General features: G+C 38.8%; 2 protein-coding genes across 2 annotated transcripts in view; one reads left to right on the top strand and one right to left on the bottom strand.

The window, feature by feature from the left end:
• Positions 1–323: 323 nt before the first annotated feature.
• LOC122427539 (ferritin light chain-like) lies at positions 324–1121 on the top strand. The gene has a single exon (XM_043447092.1). The coding sequence runs from the start codon at positions 444–446 to the stop codon at positions 969–971; it is 528 nt and encodes a 175-aa protein (XP_043303027.1). The 5' UTR covers positions 324–443; the 3' UTR covers positions 972–1121.
• Positions 1122–4126: 3005 nt separating this feature from the next.
• The window catches only part of C25H12orf40 (chromosome 25 C12orf40 homolog), an 81939-nt gene continuing 73026 nt past the window's right edge, over positions 4127–13039 (bottom strand). The window contains exons 12-13 of the mRNA XM_043447091.1: positions 12600–12682; positions 4127–5165 (exon numbers count right to left, since the gene is read on the bottom strand). Of these exons, the coding sequence (XP_043303026.1) occupies positions 4710–5165; positions 12600–12682 (539 nt within the window). The 3' untranslated portion in view covers positions 4127–4709. The remainder of the gene's footprint in view (positions 5166–12599; positions 12683–13039) is intronic.

Genomic DNA, 13039 nt, shown 5'->3' with positions numbered 1-13039 from the left:
AGGCAAGAATATTGGAGTGGGGTTGCCATTTCCTTCTCCAGGGGATCTTCCTGACAAGGGATTCAACCCATGTCTCTTGCATTTCAGGCAAATTTTTTACCACTGAGCCCTGGTATCAAATAGTGCCAGTTCTGTAGGGCTAGAAACACAATTCTAGAGTGACTGCTATTTTCCTATCAGGATTTGGATGGTATTTTTACACTGTCTTTTGGCATTCATTATTGCTTTTTAAAATAACAGTATTGAAGTGCGCTCGGCGGCCCCGCGGATCTGGCTCTTGCTTCAACAGTGCTTGGACGGAACAGACCCAGGGACGACCCTTGCCCCAGCCTCCGACTACCCTCCAACCTATTTTCCAGTCACAACCTCCGGAGTCAGCCACTCAGCTGTCCGCGATCACCGGGACCAGCCACCATTTTTTAACTCCTTATTACCGACCAATCATGAGCTCCCAGATTCGTCAGAATTATTCTACCGAGGTGGAGGCCGCCGTCAACCGCCTGGTTAACATGCAACTGCGGGCCTCCTACACCTACCTCTCTCTGGGCTTCTATTTCAATCGCGACGATGTGGCTCTGGAGGGTGTGGGTCACTTTTTTCGCGAATTGGCCAAGGAGAAGCGCGAGGGCGCTGAGCGTCTCTTGAAACTGCAAAACCAGCGTGGCGGCCGCGCCCTCTTCCTGGACGTGCAGAAGCCATCTCAAGATGAGTGGGGTAAAACCCAGGACGCTATGGAAGCCGCCCTTCTCGTAGAGAAGAACCTGAATCAAGCCCTGTTGGATCTGCATGGCCTGGCTTCTGCCCGCGGAGACCCCCACATCTGTGATTTCCTGGAGAACCACTTCCTAGATGAGGAAGTGAAACTCATCAATAAGATGGGTGACCACCTGATCAACCTCCGCAGGCTGGCTGGTCCCCAGGCTGGGTTGGGCGAGTATCTCTTCCAGAGGCTCACCCTCAAGCAGGACTAGGAGCTTCTGGAGACCAGTGGCCTTTGAAGAACCCACCTAACATCAGGGCTGCCTGAAGCCCCTCTCTGCAGCCACTAGGCAGCTTTTTAACATCCTGGAGCCCTCTCTCAAGCCTTGGACCAAATGGAAACAATAAAGCTTTTTGCAGCAGAAAATAAAATAAAATAACAGTATTGTATTCCTTCTAGGACGCCAGTCTTTTTCTCCCCAATTGCTTTCAAGATCTTCTGTGTCTTTGAGACTTCACCATTTCACTATGCTGAGTCTAGACATGGTTTCATATTATTTATACTACTTGGAAATCGTTGGCCTTCTTAAATTTGTGGATTAGTATCATTGATGAATTCTGAAAAATTCTGTCATTATCTCTTCAAATTGTGCCTCTATCCCATTTCTCTCCTCTACTACTGATACTTCAATTAAACATATGTTGGAGTGTCTCATTATATCCTTGTTATTAACTTTCTTTCATGTTTTCTTTCTCTTCTGCATTTGGATAAACTATGAATATTTCGTTTCACTAATTCTCTCTTCACTTGTTTATATGCTCCTAGTCCCATTTATTGAGTTTTCAGCAGGTGGTAGAAATTAAAAACTAGTACAAGAGAACTGTAAAACCAGAAAGCTAGCAATGTTAACATTTGAGTGACACCAATAAAGACAATTCATTTAGTCATTTGTTGTGTCCCATTATATAACTTGTCAGTATGGATTACCTCCTCTTCCCTGGTGGCTCACGCAGTAAACAATCCTCCAGCAAAGCAGGGGATCTGGGTTTGATCCCTGAGTTGGGAAGATCCCCTGGAGAAGGGAACAGCTACTCACTCCAGTATTCTGACATGGAGAATTCCATGAACAGAGGAGCCTGGCAGGCTACAGTCAGTCCATGGGGTTGCAAAAGTTGGACGTGACTGAGCAACTTTCACTTTTCTTTTTCATGGATTACCTCAGAAACAAAGCACAAGCCAAGAATTTAAGTGCATGTAATATGTTTGGGGTGTGATCTCAAAAAACACTGTTATGGAATTGAAAAAGTGAGAAAGGAAAGGAAGCATGCTAATAAAGGGCTTACTATTAATATCAAGTAAGTTACAATTGAAAGCAACTAAAGCTTAATACTTCTGAGGAGCTCTGGAAGAACAGTGTTTCTACAACTTCAGAATGTATAAACATCATCTATTTTTTTCATTAAATTATTTCACCAAGAGAAAATCTAAACTAGTATTGTCTTTTGAGAAGTAGTTATATATGTCCTTTTTATTACATAAATCTGTACTTACTTTCCTATCCAAATATATTTATCTCCTTAAAGAGTTAGTAACTGTTGCAACGTTAGGGAACTGACCATAAAACTTCAGGGGTTCCAAGAGCACTCTCATATTTGATAGTTTGCTGGTAGGACTCAGAACTCACTGAAAGCTGTTATATTCACAGTTACAGTTTATTATAGGGAAAAGAGATATTAAAATCAGCCCAGGTAAAAAGCACATAGGACAGAGTCTAAGAAAGTAATACAGAGCTTCCAGTCTTCTACAAGTCAAGGGGAGTGTCAAGTTAATTTCCTGGTACCAATATGTGACAACACAAAGTACTGCCAACTGCGGGTGCTCACATGAGCCTTGGTGTCCAGTCTTTCTTTGGTTCCATCACAGTGGCATGATTGATTGCCCACATGGCTGACTTCAGTGTGGTCTTAAATCACACAATCTGGCTTGGCTCAAGGTCCCCAGGCAAACAAAGATACTTCTACCAGGCATAACATTCCATGAGCTTAGAGATTACCTTATACAGCCAAAGGCAAAAAATCCAGATCTCTTATGAGGCAAGTTTAAATCCTTTACTATACCTGCATCTTACTTCCCTTTTACTGTGTGTAGTCATTACCCTATATTCTTCTTTACTTCACTAAGCTTAACTGCCACATTATGATATTGATAAAAACGCAAGTAAGCACGGACTTTTGTAATGAATGTGCTTTTAATAACTGGTAGACTTTCATTTGTATTGGAAAAAAATCAATTTATTTGATATTTGAAACCAATCTGATTCAAAGTTCAATCTTACTCTAATATCACCAGTATAGTCTTCTTTTCCATATATAGGTCTTCCTTACTACAATATATCATATTTAAAATCTGGCCTTTTGAAAACTGTCCATGTAGATCAGATAATTATATTCCCCTTTCATGAGAGGATTACTATCCTTAAAATTACTTAGGAGTTCATTGTATTCTCTGAGGCCACAAAGAGAACTTCCTAAAACTAGCTAAAACCCTGAAGACTGCTACTGGTTAAATATTAGTTTAGTGTTTCTAAATTGTTATGTTTCAGATCATCTCTGCAAAACTGTGGAGTGATATGTATATGTATACAGGTAAAAATGCATTATCTAATCACTTTAACAGAAATCCCTATTTTTGCTAGATATCAGAATGCCCCTTGTTGGTCACTTTGTAACATACAGATGTCCATTTTCTAAAGTGACTAGTGTCAACATTTAAAACCTTGACAACAAAAATAAGTGTTATGTTGGAAATAAAGCCGATACTTTACAAATGAGAGATTCTAATGTAGTATTTATGAAAATCTTAAGTAATATTAAAATTAGCAAACATAAATAATTTTCCAATGTTGAATAATTCTTTTACAAAAACGTTGAAACATTTTTTTTACTCTTGAAGAGAAAAAACATTCCTTTGAATTAATATAAGCACTAACAAAAAATTTTTCTCCAAATTAGAAAAATATTTTATCTAAAAATTAATGCCAGAATTTTTAACAACAGTATAATGTTTAAGATAAGTAGCTAAGGAAATCTTATAATTAGGCTATAAAACATATTTAATATTATTTAGTATTATTTTCTGTCTTAAATTCTTGGAAGAGAATATTTTTGCAAATGGTACAACTGCACTAAATTTTAAAATAAATGTAACAAAGCACTGTCAACTAAAAGGTACAGCCACAACCTGAAAGTAGACAGATATTTTATTTGGTGGGAATGTTTAGGACTCTGCGCCCGGGAGACAGCAAGCATCTCAGTAGCTCTGAGAAAACTGCTCCAAGAGGGCAAGAGAGGAAGTCAGGCTATATACAAGTGCAACAAAGGGAGCAGGCAGGCTGAACATCAAAGATCAGTATCAAGTTAAGGAATTTAGCATTCTATGTATGGGAAGATGCAGGTCTCTGGAATCACTGAATTCATTCCTTTCATATGCACCTCAGCTCCCCGGGGCCAATCCTGTTTCCTTGTTCATTTTGCTTCTTGCACTGTCGTAGCTCCTCAGTAGTCACCACTGGGAGTGGCAGCATACACTGGATCACAGTTTGGATCCCAGTTTGGGGAGCTTTCATTCACATTTGGAGGCCAGAAAATGCTGATGACTGTGACATTTCTTGTTTATTAACACAGCAAGAGATATTTTCATTTCACAGAAGTAATAGTTAAACATTTTAAATCCATAAATGGCAACATTTCATAATATAATAAATAATCAGCATAAGAATAATAGTAAATTTACATATATATTATTTTCTAAAAACTTTTAAGACATACTAAAGCTATTAAAAACACCTATGGGAAATTAAAGCATAAATTAGTAATACTAAAAAATAAATACATTTTCTGAATACTTTCATCTAGTTGCTTAGCTACAAAAATATTCTCATTCTTTATTATGTTAGTGAAATTCTAAACATTAAAACAAATGCAAAATCTCAGGTTAAGGATTTAGAATATTAGTTGTTTTTAAGGATTTCCTGCCCTCCAGTGGCATCTGCTTTAACATTTTCATTGTACCTTTCAACATCACAAGAAGAAGACACATCATTTCTACATTTACATTTTGAAATTATATCACATTGTATGGCAGCATCTAATTTTTCCTCCATTGTAAGTTCACTCTCCGTTTGTACCCATGCGTTGCACCTTGCAACCTGCAGAATGCAGTTATTACTGGTTTTGCTTTGCAATATGTCTGCTGAATTACACTGAGACTCTGGAAACTGATGTATATTATTATTCTCTGAGAACTGGTTAAAATTCTCATTTTGTTTATGAAATTTGGCATTGTTATTAATAACCTTATCACATGGAAATTTTTTCATCTTTTCTAAATAAAAATTATTAGTTGTTTCTTTGGTTTTGATGGATCTCCTATTTGAATCTTCAGTTTGATCTTCATCTTCAGATGGCTAAAAGAAATGAGCAATTTTGCTGTAAATGATGCTTACATTAAAAAAAAACTATTCAATCACTTCAAAGCATACATTCTTAAAATTTACATTACAGAAAATTTCAAAAAAAGAAAAGATTTTGATAGGTGGCAAATCAACCTAGATGTTTTTTTTAAATCAAGGTTATAGATTTTAAAATAGCATGACACAATATTAAGAATCCTTATATTAAAAGGCTTCCCTGGTAGCTCAGCTGGTAAAGAATCTGACTGCAATGCAGGAGACCTGAGTTCGATTCTTGGGTTGGGAAGATCCCTTGGAGAAGGGATAGGCTATCCACTCTAGTATTCTTGGGTTTCCCTGGAGTCTCAGCTGGTACAGAATCTACCTGCAATGTGGGAGATCTGGGTTCAATCAGGTGGGAAAATCAGGTGGCAGAATCAAGACCTGGGTTCAATCAATGTGGGAAAAGGGATAGGCTACCCGCTCTAGTATTCTTGGTCTTCCCTGGGAGCTCAGCTGGTAAAGAATCCACCTGCAATGTGGGAGACCTGGGTTCAATCCTTGGCTTGGGAAGATTCCCTGGAGAAGGGAACACTACCCACTCCAGTATCCTGGCCTGGAGTCTGTGGGGTTGCAAAGAGTTGGACACAACTGAACAACTTTCACTTTTTCACTTGCATTAAAGATGGAAAAGCACTAAAAAGAGAAGACCTTTGTCCCTTACTAGTCCCCATAACCATAGATGACATTATCCTGCCTTTTCACAGAGATGAAATGATATAGGACATATACTCTTCAACTACTTCAAGAGTGGAGTAGAAATATAACTCTGAATTAAAAAGCTAACACATACAATTTAGTATTCACTCCTTGACTCTTTAAGTCAAAAAATATCTATATTGTATCTTTCATGGATTCAGTCTCAAAAAGACTCATTAAGAATAGCATCAGCTAACAGGAAATCAGATATACAAAAGAAAAGTTAAATAGTAATAAATATAACAATCACTATATAAAAAGTCAAATGTTAAGAATTTTTAATAGACCTAGATTTCAATTTAGTAATTTTAGTTTTTCAACTTCAAGAAAAATTTATCTTTTAATTACTAAACAAAATACTTTTTAATAAAAAAAATCCTATATAAAATATTATTTTAGCTAAAAATAAAAAGCAAAGTTAACATTAAAAAGCCTAAAATGAAATATAAGCCTCAGCTGATTGGCACTAAAATAGGAAACGTAAGCCCAATAAATAGTATTAAAACTCTCTGGGCACAAGTTAGAGAAAATAAAGATCAATACAATTATTGAAGAAATAAAAATTCAGTAGCATCTGCGATGTGAGTGAAGCAGACACGATTGCTGCCCTCTACGTTACACACATCAACAGAAGAATGTTGGATCCTACCAAAAAAAGACACCCCACATCCAGGGGCAGAGGAGAAGCCACAACAAGACGGTAGGAGGGGCAAAATCGCATTTAGAATCACACCCCATACCCACCAGAGACGTCAGAGGGCTCAAACAAACTGTGTGTGCCCCAGGACCCAGAGCCCCCACAGAGACTGAGCCAGGACTGTGTCTGAGTGTCTCCTGCGGAGGCGCGGGTCAGCAGTAGACCCAGGGGCTCTGGGTGCAGCAGACCTGCATACGGCAGAAGCCCTCTTGGAGGAGGTCGCCATTAACCCCACCACAGACCCACTAGAACTTACAGAGGACTGGGAAACACAGCCTTGGAGGGCACAAACAAAAGCTTGTGCACACCAGGGCCCACGAGAAAGGAGCAGCGACCCCACAAGAGACTGACCCAGGGGTGGCCGTGAGTTAGTGTCCAGGAGTCTCTGGTTGAGGCAGAGGTCGGCGGCGGCCTGCCGCAGGGCTGGGGGCCCTGAGTGCAGCAGTGCCTGCATGGGGCCTTCTGACGGAGGTCTCCGTTATCTTCATCACCTCCACCATAGTTTGGCCTCAGGTCAAACAACAGGGAACACAGCCTAGCTCATCAACAGAAAATTGGGTTAAAGATTTACTGAGCATAGCCCACCCTTCAGAACAAGACCCAGTTTCCCTCTCAGTCAGTCTCTCCCATCAGGAAGCTTCCATAAGTCTCTTATCCTTCTCCATCAGAGGGCAGACAGACTGAACACCAAAATCACAGAAAACTAACCAATCTGAACACATGGACTGCAGCCTTGTCTAACAACGAAACTATGAGCCATGCCGTGTAGGGTCACCCAAGACAGATAGGTCATGGTAGAGAGTTCTGACACAACATGGTCCACTGGAGAAGGGAATGGCAAACCACTTCAGTATTTTTGCCTTGAGAACCCCATGAACAGTATGAAAAAGCAAAAAGACAGGAAACTGAAAGATGAACTCCCCAGGTCGATAGGTGCTGAATATGCTACTGGAGATTAGTGGACAAATAACTCTAGAAAGAATGAAAAGACGAAGCCAAAACAAAAACACCACCAGCTGTGGATGTGACTGGTCATAGAAGCAAGGTCTGATGCTGTAAAGAGCAATATTGCATAGGAACCTGGAATGTTAGGTCAAAGAATCAAGGCAAATTGGGAGTGGTCAAACAAGAAATTGAAGAGTGAACATCAAGGTTTTAGGAATCAGCAAACTAAAATGGACTGGAATGGGTGAATTTAACTCAGATGACCATTATATCTACTACTGTGGGCAAGAATCTTTTAGAAGAAATCGAGTAGCCATCATGGTCAACAAAAGAATCTGAAATGCAGTACTTGGATGCAATCTCAAAAACAACAGAATGATCTCTGTTCATTTTCAAGGCAAACCGTTCAATATCACATTAATCCAAGTTTATGCCCTAACAAGTAATGCTGAAGAAGTTGAATTTGAACAGTTCTATGAAGACCTACAAGACCTTCTAGAACTAACACCCACAAAAGATGTCCTTTTCATTATAGGGGACTGGAATGCAAAAGTATGAAGGCAAGAGATACCTGAAGTAAGAGGCAAATTTGGCCTGGGCGTACAAAACGAAGCAGGGCAAAGGCTAACAGAGTTTTGCCAAGAGAATGAACTGGTCATAGCCAACACCCTCTTCCAACAACACAAGAGAAGACTCTACACACGGACATCACCAGATGGTCATTACTGAAATCAGAGTTATTATATTCTTTGCAGCCGAAGATGGAGAAGCTCTATACCATCAGCAAAAACAAGACCGGGAGCTGACTGTGGCTCAGATCATGAACTCCTTATTGCCAAATTCAGACTTAAATTGAAGAAAGTAGGGAAAACCACTAGACCATTCAGGTATGACCTAAAAAAAAAACCTTACAGTGGAAGTGACAAACAGATTCAAGGGATTAGATCTGATAGACAGAATCCCTGAAGAACTATGACCGAAGGTTTGTGACATTGTACAGGAGGCAGTGATCAAGACCATCCCCAAGAAAAAGAAATGCAAAAAAGTAAATGGTTGTTTGAGGAGGCCTTACAATAGCTGAAAAGAGGAGATGTGAAAGGCAAAGGAGAAAAGGAAAGATATACCCATTTGAAAGAAAAATTCCAAAGAATAGCAAGGAGAGATAAGAAAGGCTTCCTCAGCAATCAATGCAAAGACATAGAGGAAAACAATAGAATGGGAAAGATTAGAGATCTCTTCAGGAACATGAGAGATAACAAGGGAACATTTCATGCAAATGGGCACAATAAAGGACAGAAATTGTAGGACCTAAAAGAAGCAGAAGATATTAAGAAGAGGTGGCAAGAATACACAGAAGAACTATACAAAAAAGATCTTCATGACCCAGATAGCCATGATGGTGTTCTTTTGGCAAAACTCTGTTAGCCTTTGACATGCTTCATTTTGTACTCCAAGGCCAAACTTGCCTGTACCTCCAGGTAGCTCCTGACTTCCTACTTTTGTATTCTAGTCCCCTGTAATGAAGAGGACATCTTTTTTTTGGTGTTAGTTCTAGAAGAATAGCAAAGAGAGATAAGAAAGCTTTCCTAAGTGATCAGTGCAAAGAAATAGAGGAAAATAATAGAATGGGAAAAATTAGAGTCTCTTCAAGAAAATTAGAGATACCAAGGGAACATTTCATGCAAAGATGGGCACAATAAAAGACAGAAATGGTATGGACCTAACATAAACAGAAGCTATTAAGAAGAGATGGCAAGAATACACAGAAGAACTATACATAAATGATCTAAACGACCCAGATAACCATGATGGTGTGATCACTCACCTAGAGCTACACATCCTGGAATGTAAAGTCAAGTGGGCCTTAGGAAGCATCACTATGGACAAAGCTAGTGGAGGTGATGGAATTCCTATGGAGCTATTTCAAGTCCTAAAAGATGATGCTGTGAAAGTGCTGCAGTCAATATGTCAGCAAAGTTGGAACACTCAGCAGTGGCCATAGGACTGGAAAAGGTCAATTTTCATTCCAATGCCAAAGAATGCTCAAACTGACGCACAACTGCACTCATCTCACACACTAGCAAAGTAATGTTCAAAATTCTCCAAGCCAGGCTTCAGCAATACGTGAACCATGAACTTCCACAAGTTCAACCTGGATTTAGAAAAGGCAGAGGAACCAGAGATCAAATTGCCAACATCTGCTGGATCATCGAAAAAGCAAGAGAAAAACATCTACTTCTGCTTTATTTCTATGCCAAAGCCTTTGACTGTGTGGATCACAACAATCTGTGGAAAATTCTTCAAGAAATGGGAATACCAGACCACCTGACCTGCCTCCTGAGAAATCTGCATGCAGGTCAAGAAGCAACAGTTAGAACTGGACATGGAACAACAGTCTGGTTCCAAATCAGGAAAGGAGTACATCGGGCTGTGTATTGTCACCCTGCTTATTTAACTTATATGCAGAGTACACCATGTGAAATGCTGGGCTGGATGAAGCACAATCTGGAATCAAGATTTCTGGGAGAAATATCAATAACCTCAGACATGCAGATGACATCACCCTTACAGCAGAAAGCTAAACAGCCTCTTGATGAAAGTGAAAGAGGAGAGTGGAAAAAGTTGGCTTAAAACTCAACATTCAGAGAACTAAGATCATACATCCAGTCCCATCACTTCATGGCAAATAAATGGGGAAACAATGGAAACACTGAGAGACTTTTCTTGGCTCCAAAATCACTGCAGATGGTGACTGCAGCCATGAAATTAAAAGATGCTTGCTCCTTGGAAGAAAAGCTCTGACCAACCTAGATAGCATATTAAAAAGCAGGGACGTTATTTTGCCGGCAAAAGTCTCTCCAGTCAAAGCTAAGGTTTTTCCAGTAGTCATGTATGGATGTGAGAGTTGGACTAAAAAGAACGCTGAGCACTGAAGAACTGATGCTTTTGAACTGTGGTGGTATTGAAGACTCTTGAGAGTCCCTTGGACTGCAAGGAGATCCAACCAATCCACCCTAAAGGAAATCAGTCTTTAATATCCAGTGGAAGGACTGATGCTGAAGCTGAAACTCCAATCCTTTGTCCACCTGATGCAAAGAACTGACTCATTGGAAAAGACCCTGATGCTGAGAAAGATTGAAGGCAGGAGGAAAATGGGATGACTGAGGATGAAATGTTTGGTTGGCATCACTGACTTGATGGACATGAGTTTGAGTAAGCTCTGGAAGTTGGTGATGGACAGGGAAGCCTGGCGTGCTGCAGTCCACAGGCTCACAAATAGTGGACACGACTGAGCAAATGAACTGACTGACAGCACACACTCTTATATGTGGAAAGGATGTTAATCACGTAATTACAATTATAAGTTGAAAAAAGCATTATGAAAAGCATATGAAATATTACAGGAGCATATCTAAGGGGCCTGATTTAGATTGAGATGTCAAGGAGAGGCTTCAAAAGCACTGACATGTTTAAGCTGACGACTAACAGAATATATTAATATAAATGTCCTGAAACAGAAAAGAGACCAGTCAGCTAAGGAAGTGGCATGTCAATGTGTGGTGAGAGAGGAACACTAGAAGTTGGAAATGTAGTCAGAGGCTAGATCACACAGGGCCTGAGGCCACTGTAAGTAGTTTAGATTCTAAAGCAAAAGAGGAGTCCACTGAATAATCAAACACAGGAATAACATCATTCAATTTAAGCTTTCAAAAGATCATAATGATTGCTACCTGGAAAAAAAGTGGGGCAAGAGTAGGAGCAGATCTCTTGGGCAACAACCATAATCATTTAAGAACAAGATGATGACACCTTAGACTAGTGTACTGACACTTAGCAGGTGAGAGAAGTAGATAAATATGCAATTTATTTTGGAGGTAGAATTGACTGGATGAAGTGATGAAATGAATATGGTTATGAAGGCATGTAAGACTGAAATGCCAAACTAAAGTTTCTGGCAACAACTGTGTGGGAGAAAACTACCCACTACTAATCTACTAATATGAGAACTATCAGGAAAACTGATATAAGGAGATCAGGGTGTGTTCACCTTTTTGTGAAATATCTAAGATATCCAATAAGAAACTGGACACTTATTAAGGATCTCAGCTGAATTCATAAAGTTGAGAATTATCATCAACCAGGCAATAGTATAAAAAGTCACTGGAATATATAACATCATCTGGAGTTTGGAGTGTAGGTTAAGAGAAGAGAAGGGTCCTGAAGCAAACCCTAAACATTACAACACTTATATGCAGGGAAAGGTGGAAGAGAAGTGGGCAAAGGCATAAAGTAGCGTAGAGAGAGGTATGAAGGAAACTAAGATAGTGTGCATCACAAAAGCAAAGAGAAGAAAATGTTTCAAGAAAAGAAAATAATTATTTCTATTAATATTGCTAGAAATTCTTGTAAAATAAAAACTGAAAACTGCCTAATGAATTTGGCACCATTAGAGGTCACTGGTGTCCTTCCTTAGCAAAAGCAGTTTGGATAGCAAGCTAGAGACAAAAGATAGATGAAAGGAAGAAGGAAAAATTAATGGAGAACTCCATTTAAACATGTGATTTGTGAGAAATGCACTCAGAATATGATGCAACTCCAATTATTCAGATTATAGTTTCCACTCAGCATTAAACATGTCACTCTCATTATTCAGATTATATTTTATAGTTTTCTTTATATAAGCCTTGAGACATTGTATGTATTATTGGTTGTTTAACGTTTTCAATTATTGTGAATTGGTTCTTCTAAAAACTCTTTTAAAAGAAATATGCATTTACCATATATATACACACACATCTTAATATGAGTGTGTTGTATAAATAACAATGAACACATTATAAACATGAGAATGAATGATGCTTCATAAACATGAATGAATGATGCCCACATTTTAATTTACATTCTTAATATTTTCACATTTTTATTTACATTTATTTTCAGTATTATCTCAACTTTTTTTTTTCAGAATGAAAAGGTAAACTATGAGAAATACAAATTATTCTAATTAGCACAGCATATGTTAACAAGCAAAAAAGAACATAACTTACCATCTCTGAACTAGAACTGAAACAACTATCTGTTGGCCTTGGAGAGTAACTGGAAGACTGACTACTCTGTGAAGAATCAAGATCTGAAAATAAAGATTTAATTTGCCAAGTTTATTAAGGTACCAAATATTTGCTAATTTGTGAAGACTAGTATGTATTAATATATACACAGGCAGAAAATAGCTGCTGGTAAATAAGTTCAGTTAACATACTATAGAACATTTTAAAAGTTAACATTTTGGATATGTGGCAGCTTGCATTTTTGACAGGGTATTTTGGATTTATTCTCCATGTATCTGCCTGCCAATGCAAGACATGAGGGTTCTATCATTGAGTCAGGAAGATCCTCTAGAGAAGGAAATGACAACCTACTCCAGTATTCTTGTTTGGGACATCCTATGGACAAAGGAACCTGGCAGGCTATAGTCCATGGGGTTGCA

Source organism: Cervus canadensis, chromosome 25 (assembly GCF_019320065.1).
Source record: "Cervus canadensis isolate Bull #8, Minnesota chromosome 25, ASM1932006v1, whole genome shotgun sequence".
NCBI lineage: Eukaryota > Metazoa > Chordata > Mammalia > Artiodactyla > Cervidae > Cervus > Cervus canadensis.
The sequence above is the reverse complement of the archived record's forward strand: the minus strand, read 5'-3'. Positions and strand labels throughout refer to the sequence as shown.